Raw genomic sequence first — 24,871 nt, forward strand, 5'->3', positions numbered from 1 at the left:
GATAACGACACCGAATCCAATTACTTGGTCCCTGTCGACCTCGCCCGTCTCCCAGTTTGCAACATTAACCGCCGGCCACACACTTGCAAGGCTTTGCAAGCCGCGCGCGCGCCCCTTTGCAACCGGCTGCCTTTGTTTTTGAACTAGCAGGGCCGTTTAGCAATAAATGCAATAAATAATCGACACCAGTCGAGGTCTGGGTTGGGCAGAGCATAAATCCGGGAATGCGTGGAGGGCGCTCCAGTCCTTGCAATGCAATGCCCGGCCCCATTTTGGAGCGAAATCCCGGCTTTCTTCTCGGATTTCTCTGCGTGTCTCTCTCGATCTTTGGGGTTGAAAAAAAAATGGCTTCTGCAGCGCTGAGCAATCCTCTCTTCCTTCCTTTGCTGCGCCCGCCTCCTCCTCTCCTCCCTCTCTCCGCCTGCCCAGCTGCATCATTTGACCAGCTGACAGATGGGCGACCAGTGGCGAAGGGCGCTTTTGCGCACCGGAGCTTCGTTTTTACGCGCAACGCGCTGCCGGAGGATGATGTGCGGAGGGATCAGCGAGGCCAAGGCAGCCACGGCCGAGACGCAGCAAATCGCCCAGGAAGTAAGGAAGGGAGCCTCCTGGCACCTGGACGCAGCTGGAGACATCTCTGGAGGGGGACGGGGGGCTGGTTGGCTAGGTGGATGGATGGGGAGGTGGGGAAGAGAAAAGCGCAGCCTGGAGAGAGTTGCTCCCTTCTTCCTCCTCCTCCTCCTCCAGTGGCGCTTCCTCCTCGGCTTCCCAACATCTGGCATGAAAGGCGAGGCACTCCCTTCTCCGCTTCCTCCCTTGACCCCGGGGCTCATGAGGACTAGCCGCGCCCTTCGCCCACAAAAGTTCTGTCCTCGTCGCCATGTTAGTCCAGGTGCCGAAGAGAGGTCAGCCTGGAAATGCTGACGCGTGCAGAACAACATATTGGTTGTTTTCATACCTCTTTCATTGATGCTCAGGTGCCGAGCATGTCGTTCCAAGGTTTATTCTAATGCTAGGCGCATTTTGGGCAATTTCCCCAAAACGAAAAGTTGTGCACGGTGAAGGAAGTTTTTTGTGCACTTGGGCAACTGGGGTTTAATTAAGGGGCTGGATAGATTTTAGAAAAGAGATGGACGAGAAATGGAAGGAAGCACTTCGGAGCGGTGCATTGGTTTAAAAGTACCTAAACCAGCCCCCCCAATATTTTTGGGGACTACTGCTTTAATTTATGGAGTCTTCCTTATCCAAAGCAAAAGACGGTGCTGAGATTGGTTACTTACCGTAGTCCTAGTTCCTTATTTGTCCTTCCCAGGACATTTTGAAGTGGAATTAAGTGAGCAGCCTCAGTTAAGAGTAGGACTATATGTGAACCTGCATCCCAAAATAAGTTTGGGCTCCCCCAAATGATAGATCAACACTTCCAGGAGAGCATACCCCACAATATGCATAACATTTTTTTAAAAATAGGGTTTTTTTATTAACATAAAAAATACAAACAAAACATGATCAAAGTTACAAAATACAGGAACAGCACAGAGGTTGTGTTTTCCAAATAAGCAGAGAGCAAGTAATGCAGAAAAATAAAAACAGCAAAATGCATAATCAAAGCCAAATTTCATGATTTGGGGAGGCAGGGCAGTGTTTTGTGTTTGCAAATTTGATAAATAAGAAACGAATTCCCACCAAAAGGTGCAGAAATGCTTTGGGTCTTCCTTTCCCTTAGAAACAAGCATCCACATAAGAAGTTCGTTTCTTAGATTGGAAACTTGCCGTTTGATCATCCCACATTAAAAATAGCAAGGAGGGCGTTTTCCCTGAGTCAGCCTTGTGCAGCATTTGACTCAGTGCTTCCTTGTGGTTGAAGTGTCCTAATCTCAAAGTGGACTTGCCCTAAGTTATGGAGATATATAGCAATGGGGCAGCTCAAGGCTTATTTCAGGGGCACAGGAGCATTTCTGGTTCCTTACTGGGGGCTGCTCATTCAGCTCTGCTTTGAACCAACATCACCCTCATCAACGAAAGAAAATAAGAATTTGTGCAGTTTAAATCGTTCTTTTAGATCCTGTGACCCACCCCCTGTAATTGCTCAGGAACTTAGGAACTTTGACGTTTCAGCATGTTCCTCTTTCACTTCCTCTATCCCTCCTTGGCACGTTCCTCTTTCACTTCCTCTATCCCTCCTTGTAGTTGCATATTTTCCATTCTCAGTTACTTGGAACTGTCTGGGTTAGGGTTAGGGCAGCAGAGGATGCAGGCAGAATATCTGTCTCAGATATTCTGTTTCTGATGCCTAATCTCATGATTTAAGATTTTAATATAATGCGGAACCTGACCCGGGAATGTCCCTGCTTCCTCTAACCCTAACTCCTGCTCTTGTGTGTTCTTTCTCGCTCATACAATCTCTGCACAAGGGCTGGGAGATGCAGTTGGCAACTTCTTATTTGTCTTGCTTCTGCACCTTCATCTGACATGGAAGAAAATGAGCAAGCAAAGCTCTTCATTCGTATCAGCAGAATACCTGCATGTCTGATCGCTCATTTCTGTCTATGACAACTTGATTTCTAATCCCCTTTGCTGAGGTTCTTAGGCTCTCAGTTTTGCCTGCTCTGCTCTTGATTCACATTTGCATGCACGTCATCTTACGATCTGGAGTATATGAACTGCCTTTTTCAAAAAGTACTCTGTGTGAAGCCAGGTTGTGTCATAGGAAAGCTCTGCCTCTGTCAAGAGAGGATTGCCTGTGCATGAGCTCCCTTTAGGACAGTGCTGGGCAGGGAGTAATGAGGTCTGAAATGGGTCCCAATTTGGCCCTCAAATTGCTCCCCACAAACAATCACGTGTGCGGCAGGTATGGACGTGGAGCTCCCGATTGTTCCTTTGCAAGCGGGACTTCCTGTTGGTGCTGATCGGCTGATAGATGTTGACAGGACACCCCACTGGGGTTGGCTGTGCTAGGGAACAGTGTTAGAAAGTGAGATACGAAAACTAGGAGCTCAATGGCACCTTAAACCTAAGTTATGGGCGCAACAACAGAATGTCTAGGCACATTTTTTAATAACAAGAATACAGAGCTGAAAATGAATGAACTGCAGCTAAAATATTATGTTCCTTTTTCACATGGTCTAGTGTTGGGACGTCCAACTCTCAAGAGTCTGCGATCTACTCACAGTATAAAAAAAATTGGCAGTGGTCTACCCAGAGTTGTTGGTTTTTGGGGGGAGAGAACACTGAGGGGAGGGGCCAAAATCCACCAGGATCTACCAGGTACACCCCGTAATCTACCAGTACATCATAATCTACCTGATGGACATCCGCTACCCACCCCCCTAATATTCTTAAGAGGGTCTCTTCTCCGGTCTTCAGAGAGTAGCTGGAAGTGAGGAGGCAGAAAAAGGTCCTCCTTTCCTTCCACTTGTAATTTTAATCTGAAATCTCAGGCACTGTACTGTACCCAGAGTTCAGAAACTGCTCACGCTGATGAAATTCCCTTTTGCAAAATGCGCCTTGAACAATGGGAGTTTCAAAAACTGCTAGGGCAGGCTTCCTCAACCTCGGCCCTCTAGATGTTTTGACACTACAATTCCCATCATCCCTGACCACTGGTCCTGCTAGCTATTGATCATGGGAGTTGTAGCCAAAAACATCTGGAGGGCCAAGGTTGAGGAAGCCTGGAAGGAGCTAGGGAGTTTCCTAATGCTGGGTGGGTGGTTTGCTCTATTTCAAAGCAGCTAGGATTCTATTTTACACATTGTATTATAGGTCATCTAAAGTGGGGAAGGGGGGAGAAGTTTCCATGGGGTGGGGATATTGTCTTGACCAGTATCCTCATGGAGAGCAGAACTTTCCCAGCTTTTGGTTCTTCTTTCACCTCTACATCTGGTCTTTAAAACCTCTCCAGGCACAAATGGCAGAGATTTTTGCAGGCCTCACAATATTTTAAGCAGCAAACAAATTCTAATTCCTCCTCGCCCCCCACCTTTTTTTGTTCCCAAAGGTGAAAGGACAAGTGGAAGAGAAAGAAGGAAGAAGCTTTGAAGTCTTTGACGCAGTTGAGTTTAAGACGCAGATGGTTTCTGGAATGAACTACTTCATCAAGGTACTGTATATGCCTGCTGTTTTGGTTGTTGTAAAGCACACATTCGCTCTTGTGGCTATCAAGTCAAATGCAGTATATCTGCTAATAATGGACAGTTTCTCCATTATATGTCAACAAATTAAAGCATCTAGGGTATTTTCCAGGTGATTTTGCCTGAGTCTGAGCCTTTGGAAGCCAAGCTTAGTGCTGAGGCGGTAAATCCTGGATAGTGGCTGGCTGTCAGGTACCGGGCAGAGGAGGAAGGTGGAGACCGCCTGCCCAGCATGACCCTTCCAGAGAAGAAGAAGACAGTTCAGAATTACAACAGGGTTTTGCGGGAGTTCGCAGCTGAGAGGCAGATGAGGAGAAAAGTTGGGAAATCACGGGAGAGCCCAGAACAACACCTGGCTGACCTGTTGTCATTGGAAAACATTCCAGATCCTCATCTCCCAGAACCCGGCGAGCCTTAAAAGTAGGAGAGCAAAGAGCTCAAAGACAGAGGACCTGGAGCAGCACCCATAGAAGTGATGATGAGGAAGTGGGAGAGGCGGGGGGTGGAGATTCACTCGGGACAATGACATTATCCAAGAGGCTAGGTTCTATTAAGGGGCTGGAACTCTTGCCTTCTCCCCAGCATACTGCTTTTAAATGTGGAGATAAATTATTTTGGATGGTGGTAATAGCGTGATGCAGGTGGCGCTGTGGGTTAAGCCTAGGACTTGCCGATCAGAAGGTCGGCGGTTCGAATCCCCTCGATGGGGTGAGCTCCCGTTGCTTGGTCTCTGCTCCTGCCAACCCAGCAGTTCAAAAGCATGTCAAAGTGCAAGTAGATAAATAGGTACCGCTCCGGCGGGAAGGTAAACGGCGTTTCCGTGCGCTGCTCTGGTTCGCCAGAAGCGGCTTAGTCATGCTGGCCACATGACCCAGAAGCTGTATGTTGCCTCCCTCAGCCAATAAAGCGAGATGAGTGCCGCAACCCCAGAGTCGGCCACCACTGGACCTAAGTGTCAGGGGTCCCTTTACCTTTTAATAGTGTGAAAGAGAGTTCAGTCATTTGATTCCTCCCCCCACCGTCTGAACTGTTACATCTGCTACAGAAATTTATTGCTTCACTGAGAATTAGGCCCCATTTACTAAATCGTGGTTTTCATTCTAACAATAACAGCAGTGATGCATCTGTGCTGATACTGCAGTTTGCACTCGTCAAGCAATCATTTACGCTGGTGCTGCTGAAGCCTCAGAGAAGTGAGGGGTTGGATGATTTCCCTGAGGAACATTAGGCAGATGACTCCTTTAGGATAGCGTAGGCTAAACTGGAGCTCCTGGCATTTGTTTGGCGTCAGGGAGATGTGAAAAGCAATCCTTCCATAGGAAAGAAGCTTGATTCCTCCTCCCCTTCCCAACTACAGTACAACTAGAATGAAGCGAGACGAGCGCTGATGCCTAAGCTATACTGGATGACCTTTCCCCTCAACGGCCTCCGTCCAGTATGCCTGAAGGAGCGTCTCCACCCCTATCGTTCTGCCCAGACACTGAGGTCCAGCTCTGAAGACCTTCTGGCGGTTCCCTCGCTGCGAGAAGTGAAGTTACAGGGAACCAGGCAGAGGGCCTTCTCAGTGGTGGCGCCCGCCCCGTAGAACGCCATCCCATCAGATGTCAAAGAGAACACCAATTACAGTGGTGCCTCGCAAGACGAAAAGAATCCGTTCCGCGAGTCTCTTCGTCTTGCGGTTTTTTCGTCTTGCGAAGCAAGCCCATTAGCGGATTAGCGCTATTAGCGGCTTAGCAGATCAGCTGATAAGCGGCTTAGCGATCAGCTGTTAAGCGGCTTAGCGGATCAGCTGATAAGCGGCTTAGCGGCTTGGGGAAAGGGGGGGGGGAGGAAAAAAACCCTGCAGGAACTCGCAAGACATTTTTGTCTTGCGAAGCAAGCCCATAGGAAATTCGTTTTGCGAAGCACCTCCAAAACGGAAAACCCTTTCGTCTAGCGGGTTTTCCATCTTGCGAGGCATTCGTCTTGCGGGGCACCACTGTACTAGACTTTTAGAAGACACCTGAAGGCACCCCTCTTTAGGGAAGCTTTTAATGTTTGATGTATTACAGTATTTCAATATTTTTTCGGAAGCCGCCCAGAGTGGCTGGGGAAGCCCAGCCAGATGGGCGGGGTATAAATAAATTATTATTATTATTATTATTATTATTATTATTATTATTATTATTATTATTATTCCTTCACTTCACACAATTTACAGGCCCCTTTTTCTTCCTTCCCAGGTCCACATTGGCAATGACGAGTTCCTTCACGTGAGAGTGTACAAAAGACTCCCTCACGAAAACAAGCCGCTGGAGCTCACCAGTTACCAAAGCAAGAAAGCAAAGCACGATGAACTAGCTTACTTCTAAGCGCTTCTGCAGAAGCCTTTCTTCCTCTGCCGTTTTTTTACTCAGTTGAAAACCAGAGTTTATTTTGCCAAATGCAAATGATTTCTCTTCCTTTCTTAAAAAAATGGCATCGTGCTTTAAAATGGTAGTAATGTAGCCATGCTTTGATCGTATTAGTTCTTGTGGCGTACAAGCATTTATGTGTTACTTGTGTGTAAACCGTAAGCGCGCAGATCAAGGACTGGGACTGTGCTTTTTACCTCACGCTATCACCTCCCCCCCCCACATGTGTTCAGCAACGTTTTGTGTGAGCAGAAAGCCTAATTCATGACACTTGACTAATCAGGTGTCCCAGCTGTGAAGGCCCCCCTACTCGCGAGCAGGAGCGCACATATTACTGGGATTTCTGCTCACACAACCATGACCATGTGGTTACTAAAAAGAAAAAAGAGGAGGGGGGAGACGCTGAGTGGGGCTAAAACCAGGTCCCAATCCTCTATACGCTTATGCCTGACATGTGAGCAACGTCTGAATAGGGCTACATAGTCATTATATACCCAAGAATTCATCTGATGTGCATTCATTTTTGTATACCACTTCTTTGGATCCTTCTCAATAAATCAAGTCGCTTGCTTTAAAAAAAAAAAGCCCATGTTAATAGGGGAAACTTGATAAGTGTTGAAGGCCTAGTTCAACTCAGCTCTTCATTAGGTTGGATGGTAAATGGGAAGAGGGTGAAGACCGGCTGATGGTGTCTGGATCTGGCCACAGTAGTTAAGATGGACTGTCATGGGCATAGCCAGGATTTTTGATGGGGAGAAGGCAAAAAAGTTGTCAAACTTTTAGGGGAGGTCACCCCCCAAGGTTACTGAGCTTTTTTTGGGAGAGCATGGGTAAAGACATTACGAGGGCAGGCTTTTGACTAGGGGGAACTGGCTTCTGCGATGGGAACAGAACCTCCGTTAGCTGAGTATTTTTAATGCTTTTCAATAATTTTTGAGGATCCAGGGGGCAGCTGCCTGCCGCCCCCCCTTGCCTTCATCCATGTGGACTGTAGGAGGTGGTAGCACAGATTCGAATGAGGCTGTGCAGGTTTCAGATTGTGCCTATGGCTGCTGACAAGGCTCGCAATGGTTGTTCCTTCATATCTGAGAATACCAGCTCTGTCTTCCACACAGTAATTGAAAGAGAAGCTTCTTCGCTGTATGTATTTCCTTGGAAAGCAACACCAACCAACTGCCTGCCTTGTATGGGTGAAGCAGGAAAGAGTAGGCAATCCTTTTTTTTTTTTTTGGATGTTCTAAGACAAATGTTAGGGACGCGGGTGGCGCTGTGGGTTAAACCAGAGCCTAGGACTTGCCGGTCAGAAGGTCGGCGGTTCGAATCCTTGCGATGGGGTGAGCTCCCGTTGCTCTGCTCCTGCCAACCTAGCAGTTCGAAAGCACATCAAAGTGCAAGTAGATAAATAGGTACCGCTCTGGCAGGAAGGTAAGCGGTGTTTCTGTGTGCTGCTCTGGTTCGCCAGAAGTGGCTTACTCCTGCTGGCCACATGACCCGGAAGCTGGACGCCGGCTCCCTTGGCCAATAAAGCGAGATGAGCGTCGCAACCCCCGAGTTGGCCACGACTGGACCTAATGGTCAGGGGTCCCCTTTACAAATGTTATGTGGGTCCCGTGAGTGTGAGGTAAATGCAGTTTAGCAGTTGCCTTTGCAATCATATCCTTAAATTCCGGAGAGATAAATTATGAAATTGTGCCTACCTGCTATCATTTGCCTTGTTTTCCGGGAAGCCTGTAAGTGCACAAAGTATACTATTCACTTTCTATCCCTGTGTCTTACTAGTGGAAAAGGAGTACGAGGAATAAACATTGCCATTACCCAGAATACAATGCAGAATCACAACCTAAAACTTCCCAAACGAGATGTTTTATTTGTAGCTGATTTTGACATGTCAGTCTGCATCCTGTACTTGTTTAAAAAAACACACAAGATGGCAGCAGAATGGGCTACTTCTCATTAAAAGTAGTTCAGTGGATCACTCGCCGTCTTCCCAGTCTGGTAAGCGGTCAAAGAAGGGGTTTCGTTCTTGTGAGGAAGGGGCTGGAATACACGCAAGTGCAAATGTTCACCCTGGCCAACATCGACCTGTAGGGAAGAGAGAATGAGCCAGGGTTAAAATGTACAATGTTAATTACTACCCGAGTTCACATTAACAATCCTAAAATGTGCCCCTCCAGCTACTGTTGGACTCCCAGGTCCTAGAAGCCCCAGCCAAGACAGTTCAAAGTTTGGGGAGATTATGAAAGTAAGAGGCTGGCAGAATCACAAATTAGCTACTCCTGTGAGAAGCTTTTAGTCGAGGGAGGGAGGGATGACTGGAACCTAAGGCAAAAGTAGCTTGCATAAAAAGAATTGTGTTAAACAGGAAATGCACATTGCTTAGAGACCCATCGACTGGACAGTCTACTGGCAGGCTCCGCACAGTGAGAGGGACAACATTTTCAGGGTTTTACTGTAGTAACCAAATGAAAAGGTGGAAGGGCTAGGTAAAAAAAAAAGGACCCCTGGACGGTTAAGTTTAAGAGTGGCTGGGGAAACCCAGCTAGATGGGCAGGGTATAAATGATGATGATGATGATGATGTCCAGTCAAAGGCAACTATGGGCTTGTGGCGCTCATCTCACTTTCAGGCCGAGGGACAGACAGCTTTGTGGGTCATGTGGCCAGCATGAATAAACCGCTTCTGGCGCAATGGAACACAGTGAGGGAAGCCAGAGCACACGGAAATGCCATTTACCTTCCCACCACAGCGGTACCTATTTATCTACTTGCACTGGCGTGCTTTCGAACTGCTAGGTTGGCAGGAGCAGGGACCGAGCAACAGGAGCTCACCCCGTCACGGGGATCAAACCCCCAACCTTCCGATCGGCAAGCCCAAGAGGCTCAGAGGTTTAGACCACAGCGCCACCTGCGTCTTACCCAACAGGCAGCACCAGGCAGCATTTCTCTCAATTTGAAGAACGAGTGAAGGGACGATACACGTCCATCTCTAAAGGCAAGCCAGCCTATTTTTAAAGTGATGCAAGAGCTTCCTGATGAAGTAGTTTTAAACGGCAAAGGTATTCAATAATTAATACTTCAAAGCAAATATATATATGGCTTGATTAAGCTTCTTCAATAAAAACTAGTGTGGCAATCACACACAGGACCCCCGGACGTTTGACGGTCTATTGACCCTGTGCCGCCACTGCCATTGCTTTTTCCGCTGCCACCAACCCGTTTCTCTTGGGGACACACGGAGTCCAGTCAGTTGTTAACATAACCAAATAATCAAGTTTATTTTTAAATGCAGGAACAAGCTTATGGTTACAGTTAATTTTTCTCTTGTCAGTTTCTTATCCTTAGTTCCTAACAACTCCAAACTGACTATTCCAACTATCTGACTCCACTAAGAATTCCTATCACTCTCCCACAATACAACTCTACCAACCCACACCTAAACCTCCCTCTTCCTTCTTCAACTCTCAACCTCAACTGACAAACCTCAACTGACTTTCAAAACCTCCCACTCTAACTTTTATTCCCCCCTTGCATTCTCACTGGCCAATCACGTCACACCCATTTTAACCCTTTCCTTATGACCCATCCTAGGAGGCAAACGCCGCAACTAGTTTTAAAAATGTCGACTTTTTAGAATAGAAAGTTCATTAATAAAACTCCCGATCATTTCTCAGTTGGAGCACTGACCTTAATGAAATAGTTTGTTCCAGCAACCACCTGTGTTTTGTACTCAACAGCAGTGAAAACAGTGTAAACCTTGTTTTCCTTCTGTTCTATCTGAGATTTCATCTGAAATTGAAAATAAGAAGAGTTGTCATTCTTGGACAGAAAAGAACTGAGCCAAAGCCATAGGAAGTGGTGGGCGTTTGCTTTGCTCCGTTATTCATTTTATGTTTGAGAAATTTTGCAGACTCCCAAATCCATTTGGGAGAAGTGCAAGAAACAGCCGCTTTTTCAAGACAAGTTCTGACCTCAGGCCAAGGGTGGATGCTCATGGCTGCCCTTCCCAGAGAAGCCAAACCTGCTTGCCTAGAAAAGAGCTGCATTTTTGTATGCAACCAAACACTTCTTGAGATGAAAGTTTTTATGAAGAAGAAACACAGTAAAAATGGCACAAAAAGCTATATGACACTGTGGTCAAAATGCATGGGCTGACACATTTGGCCATACCTAACAATTTAGTCTCTGAAAATATCATCATCAACCTTTATTACGGTCCAGAGACCCAACAAATCGTTACAAATCAACACACAATTCATGCAGCCTACCTCCAGGTTAAACAAGCATTTTGTCCAGAATATAGGGATCATTGGTTTCTGCAACCACCGATAAAAACTTTGCCACTGCTAATTGTTCTAGGGTTTGTCCGGTCTTCCAATAGGAACCTGACATAGTGAGCCTCTGATTTTCCCGGGAAAGGTACCAGCAAGGGTAGTATCAGTTCAGCCCTGGCTTGCTCATATTTTGCACAGTGCAACAAAATATGTTTTATGGAATCAATGTCTTGAGCACACGAGCAAAGTCTGTCCTGGTAGGGAACTCCTCTCAACCTGCCATTGAACACTGCAGAAGGAAAGACGTTTAGTCTGGCTTTGGTGAAAAGCCTTCGATAATTTGGTACTGTCAGGTTTTTGATGTAAGATGTTGACTTAAAGACATACCCATATTGAACTCCTACTGCCAGCGGACTACAGACTGCGTGTGATCGAGATCGCAAGTCACTGTGTGCATTATCCCATAATCTTTGCTTTAACGTCTTTAGGGCACCTTCGTAACCCAGGTAATACAGTTGGGGGGTGACAGACCAATAGAGGTGGCTTTTTTAGCCATGGTTTTCTGCCATTTTCTGACAAATTCCTCATTGGTCAGGTGTTGGTACAAACCCTTCCCTAGATCAAACACTGTAATCCTGAGCCAATGTTTTAGGGCAGCCCATCACGCTTTAGTTGAAATTGGGCATTCACTAGCTTCTAACAGCAGTATGGAGTTGGGGACACAGTTGGGTACCTGCAGCAGAGATCGGAGAAATTTTGCCTGAAAGCCATCTATAACTTAGGCAGGTCCCCATTATGTCAGACATTTGCAGCGTACAGGAGTTGGGAAACGGGTTTTGCGTTGAAAACCCTTACGGCTGCTGGAACATATTTGCCGCCCTTTGTGAAAAAGAATCTGAGTATGGCTAGCTTTGTGATCTCTGAAAATATTAAACTGCTCCCCTAGAACAAATAGCATTCTTTCCAAAGAAAGCTACAAAGTCTCATGGCATCTAAGTTTTTGTAGGCTAGAGTAAAAAAAACACATACACCACCTTACTTGTGCCACAAGCAGTTTGTAAGCCTATAAGGTGTCACAAAAACATATTCCATAATAACCTCCGAGCAGCCACAAGACTCTTTGCGACAGCTCCTGTGGATTTTTATTTTACTTTATTTACAAAATAGAGGGAATCTGAAATCGTGAGACTATCAGCATTGATATTCATTTTCCAAATCTGGTCCCTGAATGGATGACACAAAACGGGGTCTGTAGCAGGACAGGAGAGCGAAGAGTTGGGGGGGCTCAATGCCCCACTCCATCCCCATTAGTTAGAATAGGGCATTGTCACTTGCTCCACCAAACGTGGAGTCAAGGGAGGTTATTGATTCTGAAATAACACAGGCAATCTGTGGCCAGATAAACAGGTATTCTTATTTCACAATTGAATGACGGCTACTAAATAAGTGGAAAATGCATTTACCACATTGGTTTAATTTATATACAAACTATAAATTTGTCAATGATTGTTTTAATGGGCTCTTTTACTTACCTTGTCAGCCAGCTGCTGAACATCTGGAGTAGAAGGACTGGCATCTGTTAAGCCTCCAGCCATCATGGTGACAAGTCAAACTTGTAGGTGCTGAGAAGTCTCCACAAGCAAATCAGCAGCAACTACGATCCAGGAGTTTAGTCGGGCGTATTATATACTCTAACAGTGTCACATGACTCTTATGTAAATGAATTTGAAGAGTCATCACCTGAGCATTAAAAGGAAAGAGGTAGACTTCTGTTACAATGGGTTGTTACAGTATGGGGAAATACAAATTTAACATGATTGATCTCTCTGAACATGCAGAAGATAAGATTCCCACACAACACAATCAAGCTTTTGTTTTGTGAGAGTTGAAGGGGGGTGAGGAATCTTCCTGACTCACCAAAAGCTTAGCTTCTTGAGTAATGGACACATGACTGACTTTTGTTCTTTGGAACAGCACCTCTTCTTGAGTTGCTCAACCCAGAGTCAGATGGCTTGTTTCATTGGTTCAAGGCCAAACAAGAAGGGAAGACAGGATGCATGAAAAAGCTCGAAGGTCTAGGAATTAAAACCAGTCTTCCTAAACCTGGTGCCCCTCCTGGTGTTGCTAGACTACAACTCCCATCATCCCTGAACACTGGTCACCCTGGATGGTGCCAGTCCAAAACCTCTGGAGGACAGCAGGCTGTGAAAGGAGGGTTTAAGTCTATAGCAGCTGAAGGAGGGCTTGGCATGCGAGGAGTTTCTATCTTTCCAGTGAAAACCATTCCCACCCCACCCACCCTGCTATTTGCTATGGGAGGGGGAAAAAATACTAACAAAGTGCCTTCTTGGTAGTGGCGCCTGCCCTGTGGAACACCCTCCCATCAGATGTCAAGGAAATAAGCAACTATTTTAGAAGACATCTGAAGGCAGCTCTGTTTAGGCAAGTTTTTAATGTTTGATCTTTTATCGTGTTTTTATTGTTCTGTTGGGAGCCGCCCAGAGTGGCTGGGGAAATCCAGCCAGATGGGCAGGGTATTAGTAATAAAATTATTATGATTATTGCTTTTTTCTGTACCAGTGCCCACTTGGTATCAGCCTGGCAAATTACAATAGCTGACCTGTTCGATGTAGCCTAAGAACTAAAATGAGGTCCATGAAAACCCACTACATCTAGGACGTGTGAAGTTAGGTATTGGGAGCTGCAGCCACTGGCTTTATATGTGAAGTTTCAGTGTTGCCCTGGATATGGATCAAGGGGCAGTTGTTGCACATTTTATGTCCTATGAAACAAATGGCTATAGAATGTGAAGAGCTGGCTTGTGTTTCTGTTACCCTACAGAAAACCCTAAATTAAGATGACCAGTCTTTTATTTAGAAATACTTTAATATTAATTACTTAGAAATACGTAGAAATGGGGGGAGGGTGCTGCGTGTGGCAATTAAAAAACTAAGTGATTTCTCAGCACAATCAGATGCTGGTTACCTGCATCCTTCAATAATTTTGGGAGTCTTCAAGGTGCCACAAGAATAAGGCTGAAATCCTGTACATAGGTGAGTTCAGTGAGACTCTTCCATCCCTGTGTACATAGATTAGGACTGCACTGTGCATTTAAAGAAACTGGGCAATCCTATCCTCTTTGTGTTTACTGAGTGGCAAGGCGAATGCTTCTACATTGCAAAAGATTCAAGCGCTTTGGTTACCATTTCGCAATACCACAGATAATTTTTTCTCTGTGCGTGTGTGTTTTAAAAAAACCAGACTTCAAGCAAATTTAATAGTATCTGAAGAGTAACGATTGGGCATTATTTAAACAAGCAATTCCGAGTGGAATCTACACATCAATGGCATTAAGAATTTGCATGAAAGACAAGCACTGAGAATCATTAAAAGGAAGAAGGAACAACCTGCCAATGGAACCGTAAAACAATTTTTTTGGCCTAGAAGCACAGGGTTTTTTTATTTATAATGTTCACATATTCCCTCCAAGGAACTAAGGATAGCATCCTCCCACCCCAATTTATCTGCACAACCAGCCTGTAAGGAATGTTCAGCTGAAAGAATGACTGGCCTAAAGACTGGCCAGGGAGTTGTGGCTACATGGAATTTTGGCCCCGGATCTCCTTAGTTATTTTCTTATATTTTATCACTATTCCACCCTGGCTTTCCTGAAGCGAGACTGCAGAGTACTTGGTCCAACCTCAAGGCAGCTTCTCACTGACAGGTGCTATACCAACTTTGAAAAAGGTAGATTTTATAGCCTCCAACCAGATACCTTCTTAACTTCAGTTTTTCTATACATAGATGGAAATGGAGGGTGCTACTAAGATATATTTGCATGCTGGTCTTAGCCATCAATAGCTTTTGTCAGCTTGGTCTAAATCAGTGTTTCTCAATCTTGGGTCTCCAGCTGTTTTTGGACTACAACTTACACCATCCCTAAGCCAGCAGGACCAGTGGTCAGGGATGATGGGAACTGTAGTCCAAAAACAACTGGAGACCCAAGTTTGGGAAACACCAGTCTACATAATCGAACTGAGGGAAAGTTGGGTAGTTTGTTCTAGCTGGGACTTGAGAAGAGAATGCCTGAAGCAACAGCACACAGGGAGGTAACTTGGAGGACAGGAGATCAGCTTCCCTTTTTGGTGATCTTCTATTGGGAAAATTAGACCCCACCCTCATGCTTTTATGACTCAATGGGGCAAGCACATGATTAACCAACATGGGTGTTCTTGTCACATCTTGTCTGGCCCAAAGGTCATTCCAAATAGAAAAACCAAGGACTCGTGCATAGTTTTAAAATAAAAAACCCCCTCAATGCTGATAAAAGCTAAGCAACTTTTAGGCATTAAGGAAGTGAAGGGGGAGGGTTTGAAAGTGTCAGTAGGGCCACACATTTTGCCTCCTTCCAGGACATTTAATAAGCCTTTTACACTTAAATCTTCCAAAATACTGACAGCTCTCAAAACTTGGATATTTTAGCCAGGTAGGTTGTGATAGGGTTCTGCAACAGGAAATTCTGTATTTTCCCATTTGATGGAACGTAAATTATCAAAGGTGACCTTTCCTAACTGTAAATGATAGTTTTAAAAAATATATTACCACATTCTAGAGAAAGTTCTCTCATTTTTCAAAACAGGTAAAATAAAAAGCACCCTTGTGATGTTTTGCAAAATGTGTATTTTTAAAAAACATAACCAGGGCTGCCAAGAATTAAGAGAATGCAGCACCTGTTATGGGCATTAAAGCCCAATGTTAGGGTTTTGTTTTATTTTCCCTCTATCACTTTGGATCCCCAGCAGCCACAGCAGGATTAGTCTTTCAGCTGTTTTGCACATAAAAATGCAGAAAGTGAGGAACCCTGAAATACGTAAAGAACCAAAAGATAAAACTCTTCAGCTTAGGAAATCAAGTCCATCAGCCTGGAGGCTATGCAGACACCCAGCAATTTCATAGCTTGTCAAAAGAAAACGACAAGACGGCCACACGGCTCACTCGCAACGCATCACATCACATCACATGAAACTGGGAAATGTGGGAAGGCTCCAGTATTGTGCTCATTCAGAATGGGAGCCTATCAAGAGGACACACTCTATCACCCCCACCTGGGTACTTTCCTCTGCATTTCAGCCGAATGGAGGTGAAAACAGGGTCTCAGAATGATCTACAGGGCAAGGATTGCATGATACATTGCAGTTGAAACATGCAGCACCTCCATTGTGACTTATTAACACATGCACAAATGTGTGCTAAACAAAATTGCTTTGGCTGAAGCAATCTTAACTCCTAACCCTATGATCTCTGAATACTCATATATTCACATAACAACATCATTCCAGTGGACCAAGTAAATAACCGCTTGCACGATTTTCAAATCCAAGTCTACGTTTGGAAATGAAGTACTGTTTAAATAAAGGCATGCAGACTTTACACAGGGCCTAAGCACATCGGCTTGGATGTGTGGTATCTGCTTCTATCGTCTGTCTTGGCACATTATAAACAGGTTCCATTCATTATCTGGAATGTACAGCATTCCCTGAAAGGGTATGGATGATTCAATTCTTCTTTATTTTTTAAAAATTGTTTCTACAGTTCTTCCTTTTGTTTCAATTTAGATCATTACTTGCTGGAAATTCAGAGCTAAGGTGAGGTGTATGGCAGGCAAACCCAAAATTCAGAAAACCCTCGTTACAGGAAATCCTACCCCCACATGCTAAAAATATAATTGGTCTTAATTAAAATAATTACAGTCCAACCTTTAATTCCTGATAAAAGGAATTTTTAATAATGAATTAATCAATTTAATAGGATGTTAAAAAAAGGAATCTGAAGCAGCGGTGTCTTGTCAGGGAGAGCATAAATGTTTCTATGCACAGGTGGGTTTAGGAAATTGAGTCATCACACAGTGAGAGGCTTGTATTGTGACTCTGGAATGTTGATAATTATGGCAGGGTTTTATTTTTTGCTTTCTCTACACCTTGGATGGCTTTTGAAATGAAATATCTACACACTTTGTAGAGTGTAACCATGTGTTCTGCGTGCTTTTCAGAGCCAATTCCCCTCACACTGGAATCTCATGACAAGAGTAAGGCAATCTGTTGGTCTCCTAAAACAAGCCAATTAGATAGTATTTGTGATTTATTATAAGGCTAAGCTTTTAGAAAATTGTCAGCAAAACTGCATAGTGCTTGAAAATTTATTGTACATTAAAAATGGCATTAAAGAATTGTATTCAAAATTATAGAAGGATAGAACTACTGGAAAGCCTGTCATGTTGTCCAGCTGTTGAGCAGTGTAAATTTTCTTGATTTGAATATCAGACAGTTACATCTAACGAAGGCAAATTCTCTCGAGTTCAATTTAACACACACACACACACACACACACCTTTTTCTCTCCCATGAATTAGAACTGTGACTCTTCTAGAACTTGATCAATAGGACTTAATTTCAAGAAACTCTGTTGACATATTGGGGGGGGAAATCTGCTATTTCCGCAGGCGAGTAATTATGCTGTGTAAGGTCACTTATAAAGAGAGACTTATAGTTAACATGATATGAAGTGAATTTACCTATAGGTCTGTCCACATTGGCATGTCATCCGTGAAATTGATGAGAGGCATTCAGTATTTGCTTCATGTAGCAAATTCATGAGTTTAATATCTTTCACTCTCCAATTATTTCAGCATCCAAGCCAAAAAGATATAGATGTCAACATCCACACTCCAAAAGTGTCCACTATAAAGCAATTCACAACTGGCACCATTGGATATGTGCAAATGGAGTCCACAGTTTAAACTGACAACATTGCCAGTCAAAATTGGATTTGTTTACAGAATGCTACATGTAGTTAAAAGGTAAATTCCCAGTTTGTATCAAGTATTACCTATTAACTTCCTTTTATCACAGCAGTAATCTTTTAAGACCTATGCCAGTTTTAGAACTAGGCCAGATGATACAGCCCAAATTTAGCCATCCTGGAAACCAAAATAAAAAGGTGAAACTTTGTGGTCCAAGGAGAGAAAGAGACATTATTCTCTCATCCTGTCTAAAGGATACTTGCAGATCTGGAAATGCTGAAGTTAAAATGCTGGCATCACATTCCATCTGGTTTTTTCTTTTCTTTAATAAAAAAAAATTTCTTTCCATACAAAATAGCAGTTGATTTATCTTAATTAGCAAAATGATTCACTGGGCTGACCCCCACAGATCTGATTTCCCCCCCTCAAAAGGTCCCAAGTAGCTTGTTCCATGTTTCTTCTCTTATTTGCATGATTGAAGTTCACTTTCAGGGGAAGACATCCCCTCCTCTGCGTCACTGACTCTTCGGAGGCTTATAATGAGCCCTGCAGCGTTCATTAAATACCTAAGACACCAAGACAGAGGGATTGGTTCTTGAAATAAATATTGTTAATACAAGTAAGGGTGCAATGAATGTTCAAAACACCTCATCTGCTGGGTGGCAAAATACTGGGGAAACCCAGCCAGATGGGCGGGGTATAAATATATTATTATTATTATTACTCCTCCTCCTCCTCCTCCAGTAATCGCAACTCAGTGGGAAACAGCCCAAATCTTAAACTGGACGCTTGATACCGCTCACTCTGGAATATAGCTCTAATAGAGAAAATCATGCATAATTTGAGATTTTGACAAGGATAAGAACCTCCAAACATTTTTATATGATCTAGCAGTCCTTTAAGAAGCATAAAGCAGAACCATCATTCTCAAGGCAACCCTTGTCACATGCCTGGCAAATCTGGAACTATGCTTGATGATCTGATAAAGCTGATAGCCTTCACTTGGGACTTTGTTATTTTAACTCGTGTGTATATTTTATAGTTTTGTTTTTCATCTTTAAATTTTTGACTGTTGTTATATTTTTAATCTCTGTTTTATATGCATTCTAAAATTATATAATACTAATAAAACTTTACCCCCCCCAATAAAGGATTAATTACAGTCCAATCAACTATGCATATGTTGCCAACAGATTTATCCATACATAAAATGTGCTTTGTTTTATACTTTTTGTTACGTTTTTATTGTTTTCATCTAGTTTGTGTCCATCTTAGATACCTAGGCTATTTGTTTTATTTATTTGGAGCAGTATTTCCCAAAGTGGGGGGGGGGGGAGCTGCTACGATCAAGGGGGGCATTAGTAGCCTCGGCTGCAATTGGGGGGGTGTTGAATAAAAACAGGGGGCAGTAAAAGTATAAAGAAAGAAGAAAAAATTGAAAAACCATTCATACGGGTTTCATCTGCTGTGCAACGATGCTTACCACCAGGTTGGGCGCCACTGTGGGACGGTGACAATGCCTCGCCTGGATGCGGAGTGAGGGGTTTTCCCCGGTGTCAGGGACTGGACTGAGGAGGAATGGTGGGAGGGCTACCCCCCCATTGTCCTGAACCTTCCCAAGGGCAGGAGGACAGTATTGATTTAGAACAGTGGTTTGCAGAGGGGCATAGCCCAGAGGGGGAAAGCTGGGAAATACTGGGTGAGGAATAGCTAGAAGAGGAAACGCCAGGAGAGAGACAGCTGGCAGATTCCCCCCTTCGCCTAAGACTAGAAGGGCTTTTGAGAGTGATAGAACAGAGAGCGCAGTGACAATAAACTCAGATTACCTGGCATAGGAGTGACGTAGATTAAGGGGGACAGAGGGGGTGAACCTTTACTGGGAGCAACGCCATTTCGAGAGACGCATTCCTTTGCCTCTCACTGTGATTATTAAAGAAACTAACTGGTAAGAGCACACCTTTTGCTTGGTCTGCTTATTTACTGCCACCAGGGGAGGGATCTGATTCCCCGAAGCCTGACACCTGGGCTTCGGTGAACCCTTTTCAGGTTCCCTCAAGCCCAGGAAGTGAATTGCAGCTTGTCTGCCTATTCAGCCAATGGCAGGCAGGCTGAGGTGCTGGACCTGCCCCTGGGTGGACCAGACTCGAGTCGGCAGGCTTCACTCTGCTCCGCCCAATGGGTTTTAATCCTGGGGCCTAGTCCACTTTGCAGAACCAAACGCTAATAAACTGATAGCAGCACACCAGGTTCATCCTTCTCATTAGTATTATTTTTCATGTTATTCTTAATTTTTATTTTAATATTATCTTTCGTTATCTTAGTTTTCTGTGTGTGGTGCGAATGATACTATGGTTGATTTTTATAAATGATTTTATAATTTCAAGCTTCAAGATGTCTTATTTACAACATCTTTCTTTACTATGTTGTAGGACGTAGGTAGAAATACAGATACATAAAAGAACCAAATTTGTCACTGCATCTTTCTGTTTCTTTGCTTTGTGTTTTTTTCTGAAAAGGGAGCAGCAGGCCAAACAAGTCTGAGAACCTCTTATTCAGAGTATTTCTACTCCGCTCCTTATTTTAACCTAGCCTGCATCATCACGCTTCATCTCATCACAGTCTTTATGCGTTGCATCAAACAAATATTCACACAGAGATCCGAAATCTCAAGTCAAGAGAATGCCATACCTTCCAGCTTCTATCATTTACCACTTCTTCAACATTCAACTCTGACTGCATTAATCTCAACTGTGGGAGAAAGGAAAAGGATAAGTACTCTCTGCATTAGGAGCTTGGCAAGATGGATGGGTTCCTATCAGCAGCAGACTGACAGGGATCATGTTCTTTATCATCCAGCGAAACCATGTAGAAGCCGAAACATTTATTCACGTAAATAAAAACATTATGACAAACACTGAAGATCCCTGATCATTAGCTAGTAGTGGTCCAGACCCTGCCATCCAGCAAGTGAACCTTTCCATGCAAATATGTGAATTTAACATAGGTATCGGGGGCCTGGCCTTGAACAGATATTAGAACATTTCACTGGTGGAAGGGGATTTTTTTTTCCTGTCCAAGAGGCCACAAAGCAGAGATGGGGAACCTTTTTCGGACGGAGGGGCAGGTTCCCTTGCCTCTGTACAGTAGGCTGTTTTCTGCACAGTCTCGCACACACCCTCTATCCTCCATCCATAATGCAAGAAACGTCATCAGGGCTCAAGGGCATATTCTAGCCAGGCAAAACACTTACGAAGTGTTGGTAAGGGGTGGAAGGCTGATAAGGGGTGCAGCATGAGGAGAAAGGATGGGACTGGTGAGAGGGAGAGGGGCCAGGGAAATCTCCCAAGGGCCAGACAGAAAGGCCTACGTTCAGTAAGCAAGACCTGCATGTACAGTGGTACCTCGGGTTAAGTACTTAATTCCTTCCGGAGGTCCGTTCTTAACCTGAAACTGTTTTTAACCTGAAGCACCACTTTAGCTAATGGGGCCTCCTGCTGCTGCCGCGCCGCAGGAGCACAAATTCTGTTCTCATCCTGAAGCAAAGTTCTTAACCCAAGGTACTATTTCTGGGTTAGCGTAGTCTGTAACCTGAAGTGTATGTAACCTGAGGTACCACTGTACTATCTTTTTTCCACTTGCGATTATGAATTGTACACTATTTTTCATATAATAATAACAAGGAAATAAGTCTTAAAACTCTTCCACTCACCTTTGTCTGCTCTTTCCTGAGCCTTTTTAACAATGCCGTATCCTCCAGAGATTTCCTCCTCTCTTCCTGCAAAGATTCTACTACACTGGAAGCTTGGGCAATACAGGTTTTGATTATTCTCTCTCTACTTTCATGAGCCTGTGCCAGCTAAATAAATAGTGAAAAGAAAAGAGTCAGCTATCCAATCACCTGTTAAAAGCAAGGAATAAATGGAATGATTTTTGTACAGAATGTAAATCTTTCAACGTGCATGCAGTGGATGTTCCACAAGATCGTTTTACTCCCATCCAGCTTTCTCGCCTTCTTATTCACAAATGCAGCCAGAAAACCTACAGCTCACCCAGTAACAGTGCAGTCAGTGATACCCTAGGTTACGCAGAAATTTAAATGGAAAATTTCTGCTATAGCAGAAAGCAAGGAAAAAGTCTGTCAATTTAGATACTAGAGAGAAATCCTCACTGCTTGAGAATAATACAGCTTTAATGAACTGGTTCCACTCCTGTTCACTTTCTTTGAAATGGTAAGTGGAGGGGAGAGTGGCAACATACAGTTCTCGTATTTAAATGTTGTACATGAGATACATTCAAAACTACCTTTCCAACTTTTAATGTATCCTGAAGTTCCAAGAGCTCCTTAGGCTGCTTCTCCAGGGTAGACTATATGCTGCTGGTTGCACCAGTAAGATTTCATTGCCTGATGTTTAAAAAGGTTCTCGGCTTTTTACATGTCAGACAATGAATTCTTACTGGTGCAACCAGCAGTATATAGACTCAACTTTTATTGTACAGCCTTGTAAGAGCACTGCTAAAGGGCGTAAACAAGAAAATGAAGAGCGAGCCTCTGAACCCATAATATAATGCTATTTAAAATGACAGAAAGCCAATTTAAGATATTTCAATTTAATTTACTTAAAATACAGAAAGCTGTTTAAGAGGCTGTCTTAGAAAGGCACTAAGACCATAAGTGGGGTGGGGACAGATTCCTTTTCATACAGGATAAGGCCCAGATCATTGAGAACATTGGCACTGACTCGCCTGAGACTGACAGGAGCATTGAAAGATACTGACAGTATTTGGAGGAAGGGGCCAGTGTGAGTGAGAGGCAGTTACAAGACTCATTCTTGAAGAAAGTGAGGCCATGGAGAGAGAGAGAACACAGAGAGGTAAAACTTTTTAGTTTATACTATTATTATTAAATATTATTCTATTCTACTGTTCCATGGGACTCCCACTGGGGTCCTGTCCAGGGGAATGATAGTTCCAATTTGCTTAACTTCAGCAGCACTACAGCCTCTGATGCTTCTAAGACATTCACTACGCCAGACTTGTCAGATTTATGGTTAACTATTATTAACTCGTCATGGGGATTATTGATTGCAAGCGAAGCTTGAAATAAAATGTTGCAGCATAGGTTTCCAAGTTCCAGTCGGCCATGCTCTTTTCCAGAATAGTCCATTTCCCCCATCCTCCTTCTCCCCTGCCCCACAAAAGCCTCTCAGAATTTTGTGTCCACTGAGCATGCTCAGTCCTTATTAATCTGTTTTGCGTGTTCCTCCTATCTCTTAGGGTTTACCCCATTTTTTTTTGTGTACTTCTGTTTATTATTAGACTTTAAAATAATTTATAACTATCCTTGTCTGAACCTACCTCTTGACAGTGACAAAAGCAGTAACAATCTCCTTCCAGAGAATGAAGTAGTTAAACATAGTCACTATGTAGCATGGCATTAATGAGTGACATGCCTATTACCACTTGGTAACATTTTATGAGTTAAAAACCAAAACACAAATAATAGAACAGCAACAAATGCATTTACCGACTGATGAAGTTCTTTACACGTTTTGCTAGCATCAACTTTTCCTGCAAAAGAAGCTGTTGGGACAGTGGTGTTTAATTCATGGACTATTCTGTCATCGATGGTTCTCATCACCCTGAGCAACTCCTGTGGAAGAAAGACAGACACGTTGATTCTAAGGTGAAAAAGAGTGAAAAAGAAAAAAAAACCCAGGGAAATGAGTGAGGTTACAGGGAACAAGGCAGAGGGTCTCCTCGGTAGTGGCACCCGCCCTGTGGAACGCCCTCCCATCGGATGTCAAGGAAATAAACAACTACCTGACTTTTAGAAGACATCTGAAGGCAGCCCTGTTTAGGAAAGTTTTTAATGTTTGATGTTTTATCGCTTATTATTATTATTATTATTATTATCCGTTCCGGAGCCCCATTCACATCCCGAAGTGAACATAACCCGTGTCCGCACGTGTTACGTTTTGGCGCTTCTGTGCATGCGCGTGACGTCATTTTGATGGTCCGCGCATGCGCGTGCGGCGAAACCCAGAAGTAATGCGCTCCGTTACTTCTGGGTCACCGCGGAGCGCAACCTGAATTTGCCTAACCCGAAGCGTATTCATCTCAAGGTATGACTGTACTACTAATACAGTGGGACCTCGGGTTACATACGCTTCAGGTTACAGACTCCGCTAACCCAGAAACAGTGCTTCAGCTTAAGAACTTTGCTTCAGGATGAGAACAGAAATTGTGCTCTGGTGGCGCGGCAACAGAAGGACGCCCCATTAGCTAAAGTGGTGCTTCAGGTTAAGAACAGTTTCAGATTAAGAACGGACCTCCCGAATGAATTAAGTTCTTAACCGAAGGTATCACTGTATATTCTGTTGGTAGCCGCTCAGAGTGGCTGGGGAAATAATAATACAGTGGTACCTTGGGTTAAGTACTTAATTTGTTCCGGAGGTCCGTTCTTAACCTGAAACTGTTCTTAACCTGAAGCACCACTTTAGCTAATGGGGCCTCCCGCTGCTGCTGCTGAGCGATTTCTGTTCTCATCCTGAAGCAAAGTTCTTAACCTGAAGCACTATTTCTGGGTTAGCGGAGTCTGTAACCTGAGGTGTATGTAACCCGCGGTCCCACTGTAATAATAATACTATTTGGCACCAGCTGGGCTGCAGGAGTTGCCTGAAGGAGGCGTTACAAGGCGCCCTCCAGCCGTCGGAAGAGGCTCCACTCCGGATTTGTGTGGGGGGATTTTTGCCTCCTGAGCCTTTTTCCTTTTGCCCGCCAAGGCAGCGGAGGTTCGGGCTCCGGGCTGGTCCCTCTCCCGGCGGGGCCCCTTCCCAGGCTGCCCTCAGAGCGGCACGGGCAGAAACTGCCCGAGTCCCTTCCCTCTCCCCTCGCGGCTCCCAGCCAGCTTCCCCCTCCGAGGCCGCGGGAGCCGGGCGACCCTGGCTGCCCTTGCCGCCCCCTCGGCGAGCGCCGTCCCCAGGAAGGTGGAAGGGGGCGCTGCCGCCGCCGCCGCCGGGCTGAATGGCCAGCCGGTTCTCCGCTTCCCCTCAGGCATAGGAAAGCGGAGGCAGAGGCCTCTCCGGCACAGCCAGGCCTCCCGCTCCGACGAAGCACCCCCGCTCCCCCTCCGCGCCGCCGCCGCCGCCGCGTCTCCTACCTGGAACTCGGCGTACTCCTCGCAGTTGAGGAAAGAGCTGGGCGCCGCCATCTTGGAGAGGCCGGAGAGCCGCGAGGGCAGCCAATCGGGAGGCGCGGCGCCACAACGGCCACGCCCCCCCGC

General features: G+C 44.6%; 3 protein-coding genes across 4 annotated transcripts; 1 reads left to right on the forward strand and 2 right to left on the reverse strand.

Annotated features, from left to right (window-relative positions):
* Window positions 1-445: 445 nt before the first annotated feature.
* CSTB (cystatin B) lies at window positions 446-6,571 on the forward strand. The gene is made up of 3 exons (XM_053371080.1): window positions 446-591; window positions 3,995-4,096; window positions 6,350-6,571. The coding sequence occupies exons 1-3, from the start codon at window positions 454-456 to the stop codon at window positions 6,476-6,478; spliced, it is 369 nt and encodes a 122-aa protein (XP_053227055.1). The 5' UTR covers window positions 446-453; the 3' UTR covers window positions 6,479-6,571.
* A 1,792-nt stretch (window positions 6,572-8,363) lies between these two features.
* LOC128405170 (cystatin-A-like) lies at window positions 8,364-13,017 on the reverse strand. Of its 2 annotated transcripts, XM_053371499.1 has the most exons (4): window positions 12,708-13,017; window positions 12,323-12,530; window positions 10,204-10,305; window positions 8,364-8,602 (listed from the first exon to the last, which is right to left on the reverse strand). In XM_053371499.1, the coding sequence occupies exons 2-4, from the start codon at window positions 12,386-12,388 to the stop codon at window positions 8,474-8,476; spliced, it is 297 nt and encodes a 98-aa protein (XP_053227474.1). In that variant the 5' UTR covers window positions 12,389-12,530; window positions 12,708-13,017; the 3' UTR covers window positions 8,364-8,473. The 2 variants fall into 2 exon arrangements, with proteins under 2 accessions (XP_053227474.1, XP_053227473.1); XM_053371498.1 differs by having other exon boundaries at window positions 12,323-13,017.
* Window positions 13,018-17,059: 4,042 nt separating this feature from the next.
* MIX23 (mitochondrial matrix import factor 23) lies at window positions 17,060-24,871 on the reverse strand. The gene is made up of 5 exons (XM_053370350.1): window positions 24,749-24,871; window positions 23,114-23,239; window positions 21,299-21,445; window positions 20,278-20,337; window positions 17,060-18,155 (listed from the first exon to the last, which is right to left on the reverse strand). The coding sequence occupies exons 1-5, from the start codon at window positions 24,797-24,799 to the stop codon at window positions 18,105-18,107; spliced, it is 435 nt and encodes a 144-aa protein (XP_053226325.1). The 5' UTR covers window positions 24,800-24,871; the 3' UTR covers window positions 17,060-18,104.

The sequence above is a fragment of the Podarcis raffonei genome, chromosome 17 (genome assembly GCF_027172205.1).
Source record: "Podarcis raffonei isolate rPodRaf1 chromosome 17, rPodRaf1.pri, whole genome shotgun sequence".
Taxonomy (NCBI): Eukaryota; Metazoa; Chordata; class Lepidosauria; order Squamata; family Lacertidae; genus Podarcis; species Podarcis raffonei.